The sequence below is a fragment of the Antedon mediterranea genome, chromosome 4 (genome assembly GCF_964355755.1).
Source record: "Antedon mediterranea chromosome 4, ecAntMedi1.1, whole genome shotgun sequence".
NCBI lineage: Eukaryota > Metazoa > Echinodermata > Crinoidea > Comatulida > Antedonidae > Antedon > Antedon mediterranea.
The window spans coordinates 5,136,706-5,159,143 of record NC_092673.1 but is presented as its reverse complement, the minus strand read 5'-3'; the positions used below and the strand labels follow the sequence as shown (position 1 = coordinate 5,159,143).

General features: G+C 33.1%; 1 protein-coding gene across 1 annotated transcript; it reads right to left on the bottom strand.

Moving 5' to 3' along the window:
- Window positions 1-58: 58 nt before the first annotated feature.
- Window positions 59-22,349, bottom strand: LOC140046437 (coiled-coil domain-containing protein 186-like). Its single transcript, XM_072091081.1, has 18 exons — window positions 22,181-22,349; window positions 19,010-20,251; window positions 16,952-17,045; window positions 16,262-16,390; window positions 14,572-14,784; window positions 13,179-13,298; window positions 12,593-12,697; window positions 12,150-12,248; window positions 11,820-11,906; window positions 11,107-11,249; window positions 8,137-8,317; window positions 7,568-7,642; window positions 6,818-6,982; window positions 5,967-6,167; window positions 5,561-5,730; window positions 4,916-4,985; window positions 3,837-3,986; window positions 59-2,919 (listed from the first exon to the last, which is right to left on the bottom strand). The coding sequence occupies exons 2-18, from the start codon at window positions 20,227-20,229 to the stop codon at window positions 2,827-2,829; spliced, it is 3,315 nt and encodes a 1,104-aa protein (XP_071947182.1). The 5' UTR covers window positions 20,230-20,251; window positions 22,181-22,349; the 3' UTR covers window positions 59-2,826.
- Window positions 22,350-22,438: the final 89 nt, after the last annotated feature.

Below are 22,438 nucleotides of genomic sequence, written 5' to 3'. Positions count from 1 at the left end.
TAAACTTTTTTTGAAAGTATTCAATCGAAGTAGCAAAAAAAAAATTGAATAACAAGATGGTATCTATGTGTGTGATCTTTATTCTTCTTATTTACAATTTAAAAATAATGACATTTATTTAAACCCATTTTAAATAAAGTAATACAGTGGTGCGAAATCAAAAAAGTAATTCAAATGAAGATGACAATTATATAGTATTATATCTCAGCACAGGGAGACGGTTGCCTTTTTAAAGCTCTGTCTACACTATCAAACTAGTTTGACAAAAAAATGTGATGTTCCCAAATATGGTAGTGATATGCTTAAATATGGTAGTGGCATGACATCATTATGTCCATATATGGGCACATCACATTTTTTTTATAGTGTTGCTATAACATGAATATTGCAACATATAACACACTAAATCACAATATGGTAAATTATGTGAATACTGTATCAGTGACATAAATTTATTAACTATATAATCTGTATATTATTTCAGTCATATTTATATTTAGACAAACAGATCATCACATATCACTACTGTATATAGTACATATTAACTACACTATTTTAACTTGGAAGTCCGTTTTATCCAATTTATATTAGACACCATATTGCTACATTTTATGCAAACATTTTTTTTTTAAAGTACTAATTAAGTACTCAAATACTAGGGACACGCTTCCTTTTTGCAGAAAAAAAAAAATAAAATTACGAACTAGTTTTTATATTTATTTTTTGACAGACTATTAAAAAATGTCTGGATCTGCCTCGAAGAATAACATTTATCTTAATAAATATCCCTCAAGTCACAAATAAATCAACTTTTAAAGCTCTGTCCACACTATCAAACTAGTTTGACAAAAAAGTGTGATGTGCCCAAATATGGTAGTGACATGCTTAAATATGGTAGTAATATGACATCATCATGTCCATATATGAACACATCACATTTTTTTGTCACACAAAGTTTGATAGTGTAGACAGAGCATTAGCTAATTAAAAATACCATTTGCTGGAAGATAAGTATCTTGTAAATAGAACACATTGCCTTTTTATGATTATACAATATACCCTTTCTTGCATTAGGTTCACACCATATATGGGCATGATATGTCCTTACATAGCAAATGACAATTCATTGCCATTATACAAATCAAAATTATGAAGAAGCTGTATTTCAGAACATACTAATAATACACTTATTAACGATAACTTAATAAAAAAGGACACCCGAGCATCCAAAGGGGGACACCAGCAGAAAGCTGAACCTCAGACGACAGATGGCGCAATTCATCATCATCAACTATGACGAATCGAATGACAGAACATCATGTCAACGTCATTTGCGTGACCAAGGCTACTGAAAGTAGCTGAAACGTAGCAAGTAAGTACTTAACCAAAAAGTTAACATTTATTTTTTAAATAAAACAATTAGTAAATCTAGATATAAACATTTGTGCACATAATTTAAGTTGATTTTTAAATATTTAATTTATTATAATAAATATTTAGATTCATATAATAAGTAAACAATAATCGATCAGAATCAAGGGATATTTTTAGAAATAAATAGAGTACAAGCACCATAAATATATTAAATTATATATTAAATTCTTAAAACTAAAACAATTAAAATAAAATAGTTATTTACATTTATACATAATCTAAGTGCAGAGATAAACTTAAGCGTAAAACAACAAGATAAACTTAAGCATAAAACAACAAGATAAACTTAAGCGTAAAACAACAATACAATTACTGTATCGTTTTACTGGTGTGTTTTAATTTTTAGATTTCACACACATTGACGAGTACAGCAATGTTTGGTACATAAAATTTGAATAATGTGGAAGGGTATTTATCCAAAATATGGTAGACATAAGGTTGCCTGAGAATGGAATTGAATTTGGTCAGATACAAGTTGCTAAATAAAAAAGGTTTTGAAAAATAAAAATAATGCATTATACAATAATATACTGTATTTATACTTTTTCATACTTCAAACAAATTTGGTCTCAAATAATTTTTAAAATGGACAGAATTATTATTGGAAAAAAAAACCAATTAAAAAAAATAGATTAAAAAATTCATAAATATAACTGTCCCAATACAAAAATACAGTATGTCCAATAAAAATAGTGAAATTATGAGTTTGGAGCACAAAAACAGGGTGGAAAATGAACGAAGATTCTACGAAGATTTTCATTTTGTCTACAGCTCAATTTACCATGAAATAAAAATTGAAAGAACAGTTGTATATTATAGTATTTTCATTCTTCACTATTTAATTCAGATATAAATATATGTGTATATCTTCTCAAGTAATGACAGTAATCAGTGCATGACATGTGCTTCCTAGCATAAAGAAATAAATTGTTTCTCCCTGTTCCTAGTAACAAGTTGCTAATGACAACAAATCAAATAAGGACAACATTTACATCGTCTGATGGAGATCCTGAGATGATCTGATACCAGTGTGCTTATTTTTTGTATTTATGGACGTCAGTTTCCGAATTAAACGTAAAATGAATGAATGAATGAATGAATGAAGTAGTGGAGCAGTAGCTTGGTGGTTAACATGCTTGCCTCCCAATCCCATGGTCAAGGGTTCACTCCTGACCTAGCGCCAGGGTTATAACTCACTACTCTTTCAACTCCAATCCCTAAGCCTCAAATGATAATTAGTTTATAAGCACAATAAGTCAATTATAAAATAGTTTATCCATCCTGTAATTTACTCACTGTTGGATGCGTATGGAAAAAATAAAAAATCAGTTGATGATATTTCAGTTTCCTGTTATACATGTTGATGGTAGTGTTTTTAATGATAACATTTTATTATTTGGCTTTTTTGACTGTTCTTCCTCTTTTCTGATCCATCTCGTGCGATGTTATTCTTGCTATTTCATTTCCTAAAGTTTCAATGCTTTCCTGTCAATGTAATAATACATATAGCATTGTAAATTTCCAATGTAATGGTAATACAGGATATGTTTCATTTTCATACCTTCCTAATGGTTTGGGTTGAAGTAAGAATATTAAAAATACCCCCATCCCTATACTAGACTTTTGGATTCAAATCCAAAGGCAAATTACTAACAAAATTACAATGTTGTGGGTATCAGTGGTTAAATCTCAATGGAGATCAGGGAATAATTTCGCCAGTGTAGCATAGCAAAAAGCTATACAAAACAACCTTTTTGCTACAATTGTGTAGCAAAAAATACAATACAAAACTATCTTTCTTGACTAAAAAATCAGTTTGATTAGCAATTTTGCTAAACAAAATTTTCAAATGAAATTTTTCCCTGGAGATACAAATAAAATAAGCACTAAAAAATGACAATGCTGTGGGTATCAGTGGCTGGATCTCAATGGAGATACAAAATAAAATAAGCAAAAAGCTAAATCAAAAGATAAAGTAAAACAGCCAGAAAATTTAGCAGAGCTCTCAGGCAACACTACCTCTTCATCAGTGCAATGGATTCAATATATAAAACACTGTTTTACATTACTGTATTATTCATGTAAAGGGTCAAATGTACTAAACTAGAAAGTAGAATTTGTAATAATACATAATGGCAGTAAAAGCATGTCTATCAAAATTGTCATTTATTGTAATTGTGATGCGTTCGTTTATGTTTTATGCTTAGGGACTACAAAGACAAGCCACTTTGGCTTCTGTGTGTCTTGACCATAAACAATGTCAACTGTCTGTTGATGTTGAACAAATGTTCCAAAAAAAAAAAGAAAGAAGTATCTGTAAATATATATAAAGTTTCATTTTAATCTAGTGTGTGGTTTCAGAGCCCCTCCCTAGATAACAAAATAATTTCCTTCCACCATACCTTTAGCGTTATATTTTTCAGTAATGTATCTTCTAGAACTGCTTGTAATTTCCTATTGATTTCCAGCGACAGGTCAAGGTTCATGGATGGATCGGATTGCTGTGATTTGTATAGAGAAGCCATGATTCCACCTTGCTTTGACATCTTGGCCTACAAAGTAAATATGGCATATCATATAATATCATTTAGGTATGTAAATGAACAGTTCCAAGTTCCCTGAAATTTGTTGTTTTTTTTTACGATTTTCCCCGATTTTTAATGTAGATCCCCTCCTCCTCGAAATTGGCTATTTTCTCCAACAAATTTGGATGATTTAGGTCTAGCCTTTCTTTCAAACTCTAAGATAACAATATTTTCCCAAAATAAACAATTAACACTGCTGGCACTGTTTATAATGACGCCCAGTATTTAAAGAGAAGCATTTCTTAGGCATTTGTTTCACAAATTAACAGCCATCTATCAACTGCCAAGCCAAGTACACATTGTTGTATTGAAGTGTCGCATGCAACAATGCGTTAATAAGAGTGGGGCGGTGTTCACCCGCAAGGTGAAAAGGACTGACTTTTAAATGATTTTTTACATGAAAATAGTGAAACAAATGTCTACTTCAATAACAAACTTATGGTAGGCCTAGGTGGCCAGGCTATACCATGCTTGAAAAAAATGTCTAGCAATGCATTATCCATTATTTATTACTGAACATAGCCAGGTATTGCATATCTCCAGATGATGTACGTTAGAGATTTTTGTATAGCAGTATCTTAATATTAGCATATACTAGTATATAGCATCCTCTATAATCTGAAATTATATATAGCATGCCCTCTATTGTCTACCTGACATTTCAGGGTTTTTTTTAGCTTGGGACTTTGCATTTTGGAATACATGTTTTACTGGATATAATATAACATCAGTGTATTTAAACCCAACAAAAAATCCAAATTTATATTTAAAAAAAGGTTTTGCCTGAAGTATTTTCTATTTATAAATCAATAAAGTTGAATAATTTTCAGAAAAATCAGAGTCAACACTACATGAATAACAATGGTTATCAAAATGTCCATAAGAAACTTGCCTACCTTATTAATATCACTTGAAACTGGAGCAAGTGCCCCCGATTCTTCACGAAGAACATACATCTGTATAATTCTATAATCAAGAATATATATTGTCATTACCAACACAATCAATTTTAGACTATACAGTCAACTCTCCCAATACAAGACTCTCTGAAAACCAAAAAAAAACTCTCCCATAGACTTTTTTTAGTCCCAACAATACCAAATTCATTTTTATCAATAAAACTAGACATAACAAAATTTAGTTAATTTCTTAACCAATCTGATAATTTATTAAAAAAATAGAGTGCGCATGATCAGCCATTAGTGAACAACCAAGATCCCAATCACAACGCAACGATTTGTCTTTCAGGTCAAAGGTTAAAAATTATCGCATTTATCCTATAATTATCTGATTTGAATGAGATAATTATCGGTTAATTTTTCTTGAGTGGAATAGGTTAAACTCTGTCTCCACAGGCAGTTAATTTTTTGTTGTGGAAACACAGTCTTATTCATCACAAATCGGAAAAGAAATTTGTTTTTGCCAGTGGCCATCCGACTCTGAAATTCTTGAACTTTGACTCTTGTTATATTGTACTGTGTTTTGTGATATTTTGTAAGATCATTTTAATCCAGACCTTTTTATTTGAATTTGAATCTTACTTTGATTTTCTCTGTAACTCTTCAACCAATTGATTCATATGGTCTTGCATAAAGTCCATCTTTTCTTTCTTTTTATGCATTGCCTTCTGTAGCCTGATGATCTTGTCCACAAGCATTGCTTTGTTTACACCTGGGAAGTCATTAGGACCACCCATTGGTCGATCTTGAGGCTGCAACGAAAAACAGTGCAATTTTAAATGGGTAAAGACCTACATCAATTGAAACAATCATGGGTTGGAATCTGCATTTGGTCTAAAAGTTTAATTCACACACTAGCACTACAGAAAAAATATGCATGATCTCAAAAAAAATGTGATGTGCTCATATATGGACATGATGATGTCATATATTTGGGTATATCACTACCATATTTGGACACATCACACTTTTTTGGTCAACCACAAACCTGAGAAGGACTTTCTGTTCTCCTATGCCCATCACCATCAAGAGTTGGTACTACTCCCTGACTACCAGCTGATGGCAGCGTGTCCAGAGATCCATTTGAACTGGTGCGGGATCCTATGCTCAGAGTGTCTTTATGTCCATTCTCCGGATTCTCAAGTGCTTCTAAACGTTTACGTGCTTGCTGGAGCTGTCTAGTGACGTCCTGTTAATTATAAATAAAATTGATTTTTTATAGTTATTTCGTAAACATTAAATGGTTTTAAATTCTGTTTCTTTGTTTTCCTATGTATTCAGATTTTGTAAATAAATTTTTATTGAATTGAATTGATATATACTGTTGTTTGTTATACAAATTTTTCCTTTACCATGTATCCATACACATGGGGTATCAAAATAACTGGAATTGTACTAGGAAGGGTTATATGACATTTCAACATTATCTGCCATCTTTTGGATCCTATTTAGCTGCCAAAATGGTGTCTAAATTCCCCACTTTTCTCACTTTAGGTCTGCTATTGCATGTATACATACACGCGAAATATCAAAATGACGGTAATTGTACTCTTGAAAACAGCAGGCCTTTTCTTTTAAGGTGAGCGAGTGCGATCATTCACCTAACACACACCTAAACTGCCCTTGAGGAGTGTGATTTACAACACATTTAAATTTGGTAAATTTCTACACACCAAAATACAAACGGCACCCCTGAATGTATTGAGGAGTGCAATTTGTAGCACACCTACAATTTTAAAAAGACAAGGCCTGAAACAGCCCTGGAAGTTGGGCAAAGGGGGTTGGGGGTACCTGCTCATGGGGCAATTTTCTAGTATAACAACTTAAATTAAAGCTAACCTTGACATTAGCATTATGTTTTCTCTTGAGTGTTTTATTGTCATCTCTAGCGTCATCTAATTGGATTGTTAGTTGTTCCACTGCTTTGGATTTCTCATTCACTTTGGTTCTCAGGAGTGCAGTCTCTTCCTCATGGAACTGCTGCAGTGATGTCAGCTCAGAAGCCTACACAAATGAAAAATTGTATTATTGTTATAGCTACATTTATTTCTTTATTTTTATCTAAAAGGCAAAACTATACAAACTAATTTTATCAAATACAGTCAAGAAATTAGATATTTATATAATTGCAAATATCACTTTTAGAGTAATTGTTATTAAGTCTACACCACCAAAAACTTTAAAACCTTGATTTTAAATATTGAAATTTGGTCAGTAAATTTTGTGTTTGGAAAGTTGTTTCTTTCATTCTGTTTTTTAATATAATGTTTATTTGAGCTGAACCAAAATACCTGCGGCGTTAAGGTAGTATAGCGGCGTACATATTTTTTTGTCTGAACCAGGCCGTGGATTAGCGTTAGGGAGCTGTTACACCGCGCCAGTGGCGTTAATAACTCTAGCAGGAGAGGGTAGATTTAATAACGCTAATCCAGTGATGCATCAGTGATTTTAAACTTAACCAATGAGAAGACACAACCAATATTAGCAAGCCAGCAAACCTGTACAGCGAGAGACTGAACATACCCTTAAACTGTAATATTGAAAGTATTTAACTCAGATACAGAAAACAGAATATGAACATAATATTACCAGTTTATCTCTTGTTTGTTTCACTTCTTTCAGCTCTTTACTAAACTTGGTCAGGTCAATGAACTGCTTGTCAACCTATTTGTAGACAAATGTTTTTACTATTGTAAACCACAAATCTGACAAACAATATTTTCCATTTATCAACATCAATGGTTTTATTTACAAACATTTTAGGAAGTGACAATGTTCAACAAATGTCAAATTACATAAACAGAAATGTTGAATAATCGGTTATTAGCACATAATATAGCTTTGATGGAAAAGTTTTTATTTTTTAATTGTACCCATGTAGCCAGTGTAGGATGTAAACAAAACAACTCAATCTTCCCTAATTTGAACTGCGTTGTGGGTAATGACATGATATTTTTTTTTTAGCAGATAACTGATTAACGTTCGAGTAATTTTCAATTGCAGTATGCACAATTTTGTGGTTTGTGGTACTTGGGAATAATCATTTTTTTCAGCAGAAACAGACCCATTGATGTGATTGGTTGTCTTTTCAATCAATGATATCTTGATAGGAATTGGAATTTTAAGTGTGAACAAGGTATACATATAAATGTTGTTACCTTTTCTTGTAGTGTTGTATTTTCCGAGTGTAAATCAGCATTTTTCCCTGTAATTTTTTCAGTGAACCTCAACAGATCTGCTTCTTTCTGTCTCATAGTACACATATCAGAGTTAAGGTCCATGTTATTGGAATGCAGTGTTTTTACCTCAGCACCGAGTTTGGTAATGGTTTCCCTCTCACTGTAATTAAAGTAGATATGTAAAAATCAGTGAAAACTTATTTGGATACATTAAACAAGATTTTGACACTGTCACTTCTAGTGACACTGTGCTCTGGTTGTTAACATGCATGCTAGTACAGGAAAGATATGCTCAGAATCAGTAAAAGGTTGAAAAAATTGCAACAGAATTTTTTTCAACACAATGCATTTCTATAAGGTCCCTATATGAACATACTAAAAGTCTAGAAAAATCCAGGTAGGGGAAATAGGTTTTTTTAAACAAAATGGCCGCCAATGGCGAAAAATGTCTAAAAATGAACAAAAAACATATATTTTATATCTAATTACCACTTGATAGCAGTTTTTATAATGCTTTTTATATTTCTTTAGTGTCAAACATTTAAACTGCAATATACATATTAATTTAAATGCTATTTAGCAACAAAAACACACATTTAAGTATCAAGATATCACCACGGTTATAATAATAGACAACGTAGTCCTATGCATTATAATGCAGGACTACAGTGTCTAATAAAACAGTTCATTTACATTTGTACTGTCACAACAATAGAATTATACAATCTTAGAATCTATTAATCCATTCATTTTCATTGTCCAGTTATCATCCTCTGTCTATAGGTAGGAATTAAGCATGTGCTGATGCCGTGGTATTCGTCACAAACAGTGGTACTGGTGGTAAATTTGTCATCAATGGACACATCACGCCATTTGTAACTTTCCATCCCCCAGTCTGTGGGTTGAAGAGTACTTTCTATCCACTGCTGTACCATGGTAATATACACGCAGGGAATGACATTTTGCAGTATTTGTTGTAGGGGGAATAGACTTTATTTCAAGTGCTGTTTTGCTTTTTGCTACTTCCTCCCAGAACGTATTCCTCCATACAGTATATAGCTACCAATGCCAATTCCTCTGATGCGATGGTTTCTTTTTTTTGGAGACGTTTGGTTTTACAGAGTTTGTAAGCATACTACTGCCCAGGTGTTATGACTTTTTAAGACCTTTTCCTATACCAAATAGATGGGATGTAGTATCATATCCCTGGATTCCATGTATAAAAAGCAAACTAATTTTTACAGAGCTTCACACCAAGGACAGACTTTACATGCATTCACAGTGCTCCCCCATCGAGAACATACAGTATTAAATCAATGAATGAAGCAACCGTGACAGAATATAAATTTAAGAGGAAAGAACACATGGGCGGGTCAAACCAACCATATTCATCAATAAAGAAGCAGTGCACATTCCTTCACATATACTATTTCATCATCTATGTGAGACAGTCATACACAATGCATCATTTGGTGAAAAAGAATCTTATACTTTTCCTGCAGCCCTCTTTTACTCCATTGACTCCATACACACTGCTAGACTACTCAGAAACCTTCATCTCACTGCCCACTGTTTGCTACATCAAACCTCTTGGCCCGAAACAGCAACATTTCAAGACACTTAGTATGTACCATGTATGTTTGTTACGTTATGTGAAGGCAAAGTAAACTATTGTGTTTAATGGCTATAATTATGGGCCGTAAGTAAATTTGGTTTAGGAAAAGGTGTTGGTCTTAAAAATCATCACATCACAGTAGGAGTTGTATGTCAAATTCTGTAAACCAAACAGTTTCCAAAAAAAAAAAGAAAACATTGCATCAGGAATTTGGCATTGGTACCTATATATTATGGAGGGAAGTCAATGGAGACTTTAGACAGCCTCTTTTCTTTGAGAAAGTTGCAAAAAGCAAATCTATTCCCTTGCGGCAAAATTTCATTTCGTGAGTCTTTATTACCAGGTATAGCAGTGGATAGGAAATACTCTTCAACCCACATCCCACATAGGGATGGAAAGTATTGATGACAAATTGACTACCAGCACCAGAGAAACTATTAAAGTTGATTAGATGTACCTATAAATAAGGTTGTAGTAAAATGAATTGCCGTTGCAGAAAATATGGTTTGGACTGCTGCTCCACTATTTTTTGAGAATGCCACGGCATCAGCACATGCTCAATTCCCCACCAATAGATGGAGGATGAGATACTGACAAGATGAAAGTGAAATTACCGCATTTATTTGAATAAATGCCCTTGGTGGTTGATTTTTAAGGAGGGTAGTGGGGGCGTGTAATCGTCGTGAGGAGTTTATTCGGAGAGGCGTATATTTTTGTGGGTGTAATGTGGGAAACGTGTATAATCAAATAAATACACCCTTTAGATATGAACAAATACAACACCATTCAGTGAATTCTATTACAAATAGAGATGTGTTAAAATACAATATTGTGTATAATATGCATGTGGCAGGGCGTACATTTGAGGAAATAAATTCAAAATGATGTCCGATGGGAGCGGGGAAGGGGGTGCCGTGGCGTAGGTTATTCAAAATGATGTCCTATGGAGGGGGAGGGGGGAATTTATTCGATTTTTCTAAATGTAGCGTTTATCCGAATAAATACGGTAATAGATTGTGGCGCAAAGATTTTCTCGATGAGGGGAGGGGGGGGGGAGGGGTGGAGAGCGCAGCCAGCATCAATTGGCTGGGCCATCAATGGGAGCGCACCCAGAGGTTCCGATAATATTGGTAAGCATTTCTTTAAAAACTCATCTGAACTAGACCAAAAGTCAATACTGGGACTATACATGGGGATCAGACAATAAAAGAAGGGGGTGGGTGGGATTAAACCCGAAGTGGGATTATAACTGAGAATATACGGTATTGATACTTGGTTTAGAAACCATGGGTATCCTATCATGTGTGGTGGGTTGAAAATAAAAAAATACTCACTCTTCCAGTAACTCCTGTAAGGCAATAATCTCTTCAACTTGCCGGTTAAGTTTGCAGTTTTCTTCCTTCTGTGAGTTGATGATGCTCTTCAATTTATCCATCAGTTTCTCATTCTGTATTCTTTCGTCTTCCAAACACTTTGACTAGACAAATAAATAAGGTATATCATTTAGAAAATATTAGTCTATTTTCATAGTACACAATAAATCATATTTAAAAAACAAAACAATATTAAATATTTCGCCAAGTTGTTAGAATACCCCTTATAGTCTACAGGATTTCAGCAGAGTTGTTGTAGTTTTAAGGGTCTTTCACACAGGCAAATCAAGAGTTGTTGTAGTTTTAAGGGTCTTTCACACAGGCAAATCAAGAGTTTTTGTAGTTTTAAGGGTCTTTCACACAGGCAAATCAAGAGTTGTTGTAGTTTTAAGGGCCTTTCACACTGGCAAATCGAATGTCAATGTTTCGTTTCGTTTTTATGATGCATAGCACTGCTATGGGCCAATTTATAGGAGCATAGTCACATGCAAACAATACATTGACGTTTGATTTGATGGTGCCAGACCGGAACAGTGCTATAACAGGTGCGAAAGACCCTTTAAAGGAGTCTCTAAGATCTCCCTGTTGTCTCCAAGATCTCTGGAGTCTTTTTCCAGGATTTTCTTTAAGTTCCCAATGTTACTCTTATTTCAATTTTTAAATGCTTCATTTACCTTAACTTTCAACGAATCTAGTTCAGCCATGCAGTCAGCATAGGCTTTTTTGAGTGAGTCAAGTTCTTTTGCTTTTGCTATATGAACCTGAAAGAGATTCAAGTGCACTTATTACTACATTCTACACAGTATAGAATGGTTAAATGAACATAAATAGACTTTCTTAAGCCCTGTCTACACTATCAAACTTTATGTGACAAAAATGTGATGTGCCCATATATGGACATAATGATGTCATATTGCTACCATGTTTGGGCACATCACACTTTTTTAGTTTAATAGTGTAGACAGAGCTTCATAGATTCTGATTCAGGAAACTAAACAATGTACCTCATCTAGGTCAGTTTTCTCTTGCAAATGTGCTTGTAGCTCTACTTTTTTTCTTTTCAACTCAGCATCTAATGAATTGGATTTCATTTCCTCTGATTCCTACAAAAAAAGAGGTTTTACCAATAGAAAGTGTTAGCGTGGTCAATACATCAAATCACCTATAAACATAAGTTGTAAGTGGATCTTTGTAGCTTGTTGAATATTCTACCTTAATTTAATTGGTATTACTAGCAGTTACTAATCCAATAAAAAGGCAGTTTAAGGTGGTGAATTTTGAAAACATTTTCTACAACAAAATTTCCGTTCTAGCATAAAGTAACAAGTGGTTAAGGAGGAATTAAAGGGTGCTTCAGCTGAAATGATGAGAGAATCAGCTGTGTGCTTTAGAAGCTGATAGAGTAACAAATCCTGTGTTAGTGCTATAATAAATAAAAATAAATTACCTGATATGTTTTAATAATTTCCTGGCAGTTCCTCCTTATTTGTTCGGTTTCTTCTTTGGCTTCTGACAACTTCTGTTCTGTCTTTGAAAGCTTACCTTTAGTTTCCTTTAATGTAATATAAATAATTTATAGAATATTATAAAACTAACATAGATTGATTTTTTTAGAGTGGCAATACTTGTAAACTTCTAAACGTAGCTAGCGCGAAGGAGCCAAGCCAGTAGCAACATTTTTATAGGGGTTCATTTTTCTACAAAAAGGGACAAAAGTCATGGATAAGTCTATTTGGGCTTATTTAATATCATTTTTGCTACTAATTTCTAAGGTGCACTATAGGTACAAATGCGATGAGAACTCTTTTAACTTGTGAGCTAAGTTAATTTTCAGATATATTGCTCTGCTGAAGTATAATCAGTACACTGAGAACACGAACAAACAAGTGAGCAATTCTTGTGTGGGACTCGTCTCAACAACCTTCAGATAACAAGCATGATGTTACAATTTGAGCTGATGGCTAGGGATATATTCTAGCCCCAAAACAGTGGGTACTGCCCCAACATGATGATCTTGAATATAAGTAACTTACTCTATGAGCATCTAATTCTGTTTTCAACTTGTTCTGGGCCCATTTAACCTTGATACCCTGTGAACTCGCTTCTTCTTTAAGTTGGTCTACATCCTTCTGTAGGCTAGATATTTCACTCTCCTACAATTAAAAGAAAAGCATTATCTTATAATTCTCACATATGATGCAATTCTTTTGGACAACTAGAGAGCTACAGTAACTAGTACCCCTTTCACACCAAAAGCAAAACTCCGGAGACACTCCGGAGACACCCCGGAGTTGACGTCCCGCTGTTTGGTGTGAAAGGTAAAATCAAGCAACTCCGGAGTTTAAAACTGCGGGGTTGAACAGCTGAACATTCTCCGGAGAGCGAACTGCGGGGACACCCCGGTGTTTTGGTGTGAAAGGTACCAACATCAAACTCCGGAGTGTTTCGGGTCAAAAGGTCATCCTCACACGATCACTCATTGCTTTAGTTTTATTTCAAAATACTTTAAATATTTGTACAACATATATAGCGGGTTCAAAAATAATAAGTAGTATCAATAAAACATTATATTACTTCTGAGACTTTTGAAAGTAATTATTAAATTAAACATATTATTAATTAAAATGATTCTAATGATCGTCGCTATGTAAACAAACAAAATAGAGGGCGACATTTACAATTTTATTTTATAAACTCCGGAGTTGCTAGGTTGGTGTGAAAGGGGTATCTCCGGAGTTTCTCGACGTTTCGAATGGTCATAAACCCCGGGGTGTCTCCGGAGACACTCCGGAGTTTTGGTGTGAAAGGGGTATAAGTGACAGCTAAGTGATGATGCTGGCAGGGCAGGGACTCCTCAAAATGGACACTGTATCTATTCAAAAACATATAAAGCAAATACAAAAATTATTTAAACCAGGAAAATCAGAACTTTCTACCAACAAAAATATTTCTTTATTAAAATATTTGTTTGTGAAAAATAAAATTTTAAAATTCACCAACCAGATTCATTCACATTCACAATCATACTTCCATTTTCATACAGTTAATACTGTACAGTTATTTAGCATTTATGTTATCTTAAGCGCCTGTTCAGACCTACAGAGTCATGCTTTCGTATTGTACGCGGGTCTGAACCAGGAAAAGATTAGGGGAAGCCACCTGATTTTTCATTACGACAGCTCAAGGTGCAGGATAAATGAACTACGCTTACAATATGAAAGTCATGCATCAATGACTTTGATCTCTAACCAATCAAATTTACTCCTGCATACCAAATGTTCGACAAAATTGGTGACACTTCTGTTTCAAATAAAAGCGTTAGTTAAGCAAGTCTGAACACTTTGCTGTTACAATGCTAATTATAATATGACATTGCTTTTGATATGAAAGCATAGCACCATGGATCTGAACATAGGAATTACTTACACTTGTCTCCAACATTCCTTTCAGCTTAGCTCTATCAGATTTCACCTGTTTAACTTGTTGTGTTAAACTCTCTATCGTCTTTGCACTGTCCTTTACCTGTCTCTCCAAACCTTCCTTCGCTTTTTGATGCTCTATCACTTCATTTTCACTCCTGGCATACTTCACCACCATTGCCTCTTTTTCAGTCAGCGTATCTTCATATTTTTTCTTTAACTGTGGAAATTATTGAAACATTTTTTTTTGTAAAACCGATTAAAATTAGATTTAGTAGACTTTACTACAATATAGCTAGAAGCTAAGGAGCTTCTTAAGGAAAGCCACCTTTGTATGGAAAAGTTGATGATGCTCAGATGGTTTGACAAGAATATTGATTGGAAAGACATGACAGAAATGAACGAATGAACTACTGTACAATGCAAGAATAATAACAAACAATGGCAGGATCATTGGATTGGAATGATAGAATAATTATTGATGTACATGTCTTAGCTTATCTATCCATCTGTAATGTTTTATATAAATCCAAAGGCAAATTACTGAAAAATGACAATGCTGTGGGTATCAGTGGCTGGATCTCAATGGACAAAATACAAGCGAAAAGCTAAATCAAAACGATAAGTAAAACAGCCAGAAAAGTTAGCAGAGCTTTCAGGCAACACTAGCCCTTCATCTTATGAAAAGTTATGTATATTGTTTGGTGATGAAAGAATAAACATATAAAAGACTACAAAAGAGCCCCTCTTTTAGGACACTACCTCTATTCAGAGAACGCATCTATTAAGAGGACACTTTATTGAGTTCCTTTAATACTATAGTACTTATTTACAGTACTATTCAACATTCAGGATTTATAATTTTAATTTGGCTGAGATTAAATTTTAATGAAATGTAATAAATCAATTTGTTTTCATTCTACAGCACACTAGATAATATACTGTATCAGATTATTTCACATATTCAATATTAGTTTATTATTATTATTAGTCATATAACAATAACATAAGGTTATCAATTAAAGAATTAGAGCTGTAACAATTAAATAAATAGAATTATATAAGCTATCATATTGATTGCATGATATAATAGTTTCTATATATTAATTCAGCACTGTAGTCTTGCGTTGCTTGCATACAATATTCCACATATTATTTTATTAGTGTAAGCAAGCATCTGTTATATTGACATTATCTATTAGATTCCAGATGGTTAAGCAGGCTATCAGAAAATTATAATTTTGCTATTTTGTGATGAATTTACTCTTTGGTAACAGATTTTTAAATTCGAAAATGATATATAAAAAAACCAAAGGTTTAATCAGTATAACAATATTATGGTTTTCATAGAAATAATTTAATCATATTTATTGTGGTTAATACTTAATAGTCTTTAATAATATTAATAATATTACTGCATATATCCAAATATAGCCCCAGGGGGCATAGGTGTGAAATTTGGGAAGAATTAGTGGGTGGGATTACACAAAGATTGCATTATATAGAAATTTAAGTGTTATGTTCAAATTAAGCCTAACTTAGTGGGTCGGACTATATTCGAGCATAGAATTATACTCGCTCAATAGGAAAACCCAGTGGTTTTGTAATGTACAGTATTTTATTTCCTTTATATCCTTGCCGATATACTTGATATATTTATCAAAAATAATAATAGCAAAACAGAAAATAATACATACCTGATCAACATGGGTCCCCAGTTCCTGTTGAAGTTTTAAAATAGTACGTTTTGCTGCAACATCGTGGGACTGCTGTCGCTCTTTGCCCATCTGTATATCTTTCTTTTGTTGTTCCACAACCTCTGTCAACTATTAAGGTAAAATTTAAAAAAGTGTTTTACATTTTTTTGGGTGAAAAATCTCAAAAGAACGATTTTCTTCTAAACCAGTTTTAGTAGTTGATTAAAGAGACATTGCAGGTCAATTGTTACTAGTGACAATAAAACTGGTTTCGTAAGGTTTGACTGAGAGTAGAGGTAATCAGTGATGGACAAAAAGTTGAGGTCAAATTGACCGTAGTTGCATGGTAGCTAAAAATTGCTCCATCAGAAACTTTTTCTAAAGCTCTGTCTGCACTATCAAAACAAGTGTGATGTGCTAAAATATGGTAGTGATGATATGCCCAAAGATGGTAATGATATCATCATCATCATCCATGTATGGGCACATCACATTTTTTTGTCACAGTGTGTATGTAGAGCTTAATAATGGTTCTTGGCGACCATATTCAGTTCAATAGCAACAGGCCCTTAGACTGCATTCTTGTTTGTCCAACTGTATATAACAATTTAAATCTGTTTTTATAATTCTAAGCACGGTTTTAATTATGCATAGTTAGTTTCGATTGTTCATATATTAATTATTATTTACCTCCTGTATTTGAAATTCTTTTAAACTCAACAATTCTTCATTTTGTTTGATCATTTGGACATCACACTGATTTGATTGTCGCTCATCTTGTAATCTGAAATATAGTACAGTTAACATTACAATGCTGTAAGTTTAAGAATGTACAAAATAATGGAATAAGGAAACACAATAAATATAAATTCTACACAACACTCTGGGGATGTAAAACCTAAACCTTGAAACATTCCACTAGGTCATCTTGTATGGTACTGTAACAATTATTTCCCTATTTTAAAAATTGTGTACAGTACACAAATATTCTTTGCATATTTCAAGTTATTGTTAAACTATGGGCAAAGGCGAATGCCATAAGTAGTTAATTAGACTATTAATGGCAGTGTTTGAGTTTGGTTTTGAGTACTGGAGTTTTCTGCAGTAGTTGGTTTGTTACGTCATTTATCAGCAAAGATTACTAATCTCTTCTAAATTTACTAATTTTCACCAACACGCTTAAATGTAAAATGCAAAAATTATACACTTCTTGGTCATGTGATGCTCTTTCAATTAATTTCTAGATGGTAAATGTTTGAGCCATGATATAAATACTGTAAATAAATATACTGCAAGCAAGTAATACCAATTTAATTTTGATGTATTATAAATTCTTATTACTACATAATATAGTCATTTTCATAATTATCAACTACTGAATGCATATTTATTATCATCACCGCTTAATATCAGTTAAAATTAATAAAGAATCTGAAACGGGTTATCCTCGATAAAGATGGAATAATAAATTTATTAAAAAGTAATATTTATGGATAATCCAATGATTTAAAATACAAACAATAGTACAACAAGGTATTCTGAGGATATCCGAAGCTGAACGCGCCAGTTGACAAGCCTAATGCAACACAGAATTGGGAACAATGAAAATTTAAGCCGGATCAATAATTTCTATTCTTTTAATAAACAAAAACAAATTAGTGCACAATTAATAGGGTAATTAGGCTACATACTAGTTTCATACAGTAGGATTAAATATTAATTTATTTTGAGGGTACAGTATTATAATAAATATAGTATGTTTATGTTTAATATTGGGGTGCAATAGCACACTGTACATTATGATACATTTTTTTTAAAAGTTAGTAGCGTGCATTATGTCAAATGTTAGCATTCACAGAAGTCAACACAGGATAGTTACAATTACTGTGTATGGTGGTATATTATTAGTAGCACATTACTGTAGTACGGTAATTTATTGATTTTACTACAGAGTCTAATTAACAAAGAAATTACAATTAACAATCACTGTACTGTAGTAAACCTAATTACAGATCTCTGTGAATAAAATGTCAAGGTTTTTTACATATAAGAAAAATAAAAGTGGATGTAGTTAAATCATAGAGATATTAACATTATAATAGCGATAATAAATTAAAAAAATATTGATGAAAAATTTAAAAAATTGTATAATAGTTTTTCACTAGGTCGGTAGCCCACGAGGAACAAGAAACATTATCTTGCCTGACCATAGGGGGTTGTTTAACTGATAGACAATATACATACGGAGCTAGTAAATTAAGTAAAGGCATAATAAACATAAGTACTACAGTATATCTATGTACATCAATGTTAAGTAGTATTATTAGCCATGTACATCAATGTAAAGTACTATTAGCCATGCTCAGGCAAACTCCCAAATGCACATCAACATTAATTGACTTAATAATAAGGCTAACTAATCAAATATGATGCAGCGTAATATTGACAAGAAATATCAAAGGTCATATACAATCTTGTGTTTTTAGGAAGACAAGATTTTAAAATTTGCTGTCTGTATACCGATTAAACAGAACTCATTAAAAAGTATAATATTCAAAATTCATCTAAATTTGGAGGGCATTTCGTAAAGTATAACACAAGTTGCAACATAATACAACCAACATTAATTATACTGCAATGTCTAGCTACTGTAGATGAAGCTTTAAAAATTTAAGGAAAATTATAACAAAAATTAATTAATTACAGCAGTAATTATGAGTAAGAGAAATGACCAAATAGTCATATTACCTTTTAATTTCTTTATTTTTTTCCTCGCATGACATTTTATAACGTTCAAGTTCCAACTGAAGATGCCTAAACTCTGCAACATCCTGGATGTCGATAGCTTCCTTCCGCAACCCGTTGGGCAACTCCAGCTCGCTGGAATCACTCGAGAGCAGATCTTCCAGCTCCGACAACAAAGAATCGGCAGCATCGTTATCAATATTGTATCGCGTTACTGAAACGTTATTAGATTCAACAACTTCTTCATTTTTTTCTGTTTCACCTTTTAAACAATTGCTTTGTGAATTTTTAGTTAATGTATTTGTTTCTTGACGCGTGTTATCACTATTTGTATCGGTACTATCCTCAATTGAGTTAGTCCTTGCTGTGATTCTTTCATCATTTACTTTTTCAGATTCTAATGATTGTGTATCACTAGTTTTTCCAAATTCATTTGCAAGTTCATCCACGGAAGAATTAGATGGAATAGATGTCTCTTTACCTGCCGCATCATCACAACCCTCAATAATTGGTGAAAGTCTAGTTGACAAATCGTCAGTAAAATTAAGAGTTTGTTTCTCAGAAAGATTACTATCTTTTGTATTAACTTCTAAATTTTGTAAATCGTTCTTAGATTGTTCTGACGTTTCGGAGGATGCATCTTTAGACAGATCACACAATGCGGTTGGCCGCGATTTTATTTCAGAATCAAATTCAGAGTCTGATATGTTTAACTCCTCTTTCGTATTATTACAAATACTTGCATTATTATTTTCTGGACTATTAAATTTTGAACAACCAGACATTTCTTCTTCCAAAGTTTCAGAAGCAAAATTTACACTTTCTGATGCCTCTATAATTAATTCATTATTACTGTTCTCAATATCGTGATATTCGTCTTGATGATTAGATTCAAGATCGTCACTTAATTTCTCATCATTTACTGGAGAGGAAGATCGATTATCAACCTCTCCATCTGATGAAAACACACTATCAGTCTGCGGTATGGATAAATTCTCCATGCTAAGGTATGGTTCAACGTAGTCTTGTGTGCTATCCCACTCCAATTCACTGTTACTGTTGCGCTTTACTGGTTCCTCAACAGAGGATTTTACATCAGCATTTCCATCAAAGCTATGGTTTTCACCAGATAAATAATCTTTTTGTTCAACCTCTTTATTAATAGTTATTGAAGGTGTAGATTGGTTATCATTCAATTCTTCCAACAATCCGTCTTCTGCCATCTTCTCAATGGCCTTTTATGTTCTAAAATTAATCAAATAATCAATATCAAATGAAAATTGTTTCTGATTCTATTCCATGGAGTGTTGCACCAATTGACAAAATTATTTTGACTAGACACTGGAGAGATTTTTTTCAAATCTTAAAATAATCTTTAATTGCAAAATTTATTATAAAATAAATAAGATTGGATAATTACAATTCATATAGAATAATAATAATAGTGCATTCTTATATAGCGCATATAAGCAAGCTCTCAATGTGCTGAACATTATTACACCAGCCATTTTTTTGGATCAAACATGTATGGAAACATACTCCCATAATGCAGCTAGTAATCAGCGCAAAGTTGTGTCTTGATCTAACCGGGTACCCATTTATACACCTGGGTGGAGAGAGGCAAACGTAAGTAAAGTATCTTGCCTAAGGATACAAGCAATGAGCGAGAGTTGGATTATCGAACCTCGATCTCACGATCAGTAGTCGAACGTCCAACACACTGCGCCACAAGCCCTTACAAATACATAAAAACTATTACCATTAACACACATAAAATTACCTAGCCAACTGAAAACTCACTCTTGATTAATATACACACTGCAATACAGTTCTAAAAATAGCAGCACATGAATTTAAATTCTTTTAAAAATATTGCACCTCTGTAAATATAATTATATGTGATTTGATTACTTTGTTTCCGATTTTCGACATTAAATATAATTTAGGTATTCAAGTAACTTGAATGAAGCAAAAAATATATTATGTTTCATAGAATCATATGAATTTACTGTATGATCGGATTATATAACAACTTTAACAACATTCAATCAATCAACTAGGCCGCCTACACAACACATCATCCAATAATAAAGGCAGCCTGTACCTATACTAGCTAGGTCCCAAATAGGGATATGACCGGTTGGGCCGCCGGTGATTTCTATGAAACGCCCAGTGCATGCGTCTTTTACGACATTTCGCGTAGTGATTAGGATGTTGTCCAAGAGTACAAGTTCATGGTCTTGGTTTATTGTGTCATGAAAATAAATAATATATAATTACATAGGCCTATTACAATTAACACAGCAAGCAAAGGAAAGTAGTAATAACTAATATTTAATAATTTAATTGTTTTTAATCTTTCGAGGAAAGAATTCAGTGCACTCATAATTTTTCTCGCGTGTAGGAGGCCTACCACGTAAAGTCACGTTGTCTCTCAGGACTAATTAATACTAATAATAGAGTATTAACATTTTTTCGAATGAGGTTAAATACATATTGTTTTTTATTTACTAATCTTTTAATATCATATTTTATTGAATTTTAAAATGTTAATACACAAAATATTTTACTAAAAAACGTGATTTTATGTAATTATTTTACCGAAAAATGGAGTAGGCCTAGCCTAGTTCATACAAACAACTGCCGACTGAATGAGGGGCAACATGTTTACATCATTTTTGGCTAAAAACATCACTGTATTTTGGAATCTACAAGCCAGATTTTCATAATTATTTCTTTAATTATAATATTTAATAATATATATACTAAAAACCATGATATATAAACGTTTGAATGTACATCGTTATCCCTAACATAAATTGAACGAGCACCGGCGAAAGTTAGCATTTGGCGTTCCATAGAAAATAACGTTTTTCTGGCGGCGGCTCAACTTGGCCTAATCCCCAAGTAGCACTGGCCTAGCCCATGCATGGAGTAATTACTCCATACCATGCCTAGCCTATCTATAGTATTAGCTGTTGCCTAGATGAAGTAGGCCTAGCTAGACTAGCCCTCTAGTAGGCCTCATACTACAGCTAGCCTATCTATTATATATAAGCAGCTAGGGCCAATGCCAATGGCTAGGCCCTAGGCCTACTACTAGGCCTACTAGGGCCTAGCCATTGGCATAAAGGCAGGTACGGTAGGAAAAAATAAATTGTTTAAAAATCAAACCTGTTTCCATTTCAGCATTCAAAGAACGTACTTTTCAATTCAACGGCTAGACCTAGGCATAGTTCATCTTTTTAATAAACAAATTAATTAATGTAAATATTAATATCATGTTTAACCAAAAATGTAAAAAAACATAGCCTACAGGTTGCAGCAGAGCAGCAAAAACACATAAATTTGTTGACACTGCTGCTGCTGACTCGAATGGCCTACTTCCGGAAGTCTTTACGCAGAAAACTCGAGCGTATGCAAAACAATAGG

What these genes read in the sequence shown, in the direction of transcription:
- LOC140046437 (XM_072091081.1), bottom strand. Translation starts at nt 20,229, where the DNA reads ATGGCAGAAGACGGATTGTTGGAAGAATTGAATGATAACCAATCTACA. An exon ending in TTACAGGAGTTACTGGAAGA is followed by an intron (nt 8,318 to 11,106) that starts GTGAGTATTTTT and finishes CTTTAATTACAG; the next exon opens with TGAGAGGGAAACCATTACCA. An exon ending in GAACAGAAAGTCCTTCTCAG is followed by an intron (nt 5,731 to 5,966) that starts GTTTGTGGTTGA and finishes TTTTCGTTGCAG; the next exon opens with CCTCAAGATCGACCAATGGG.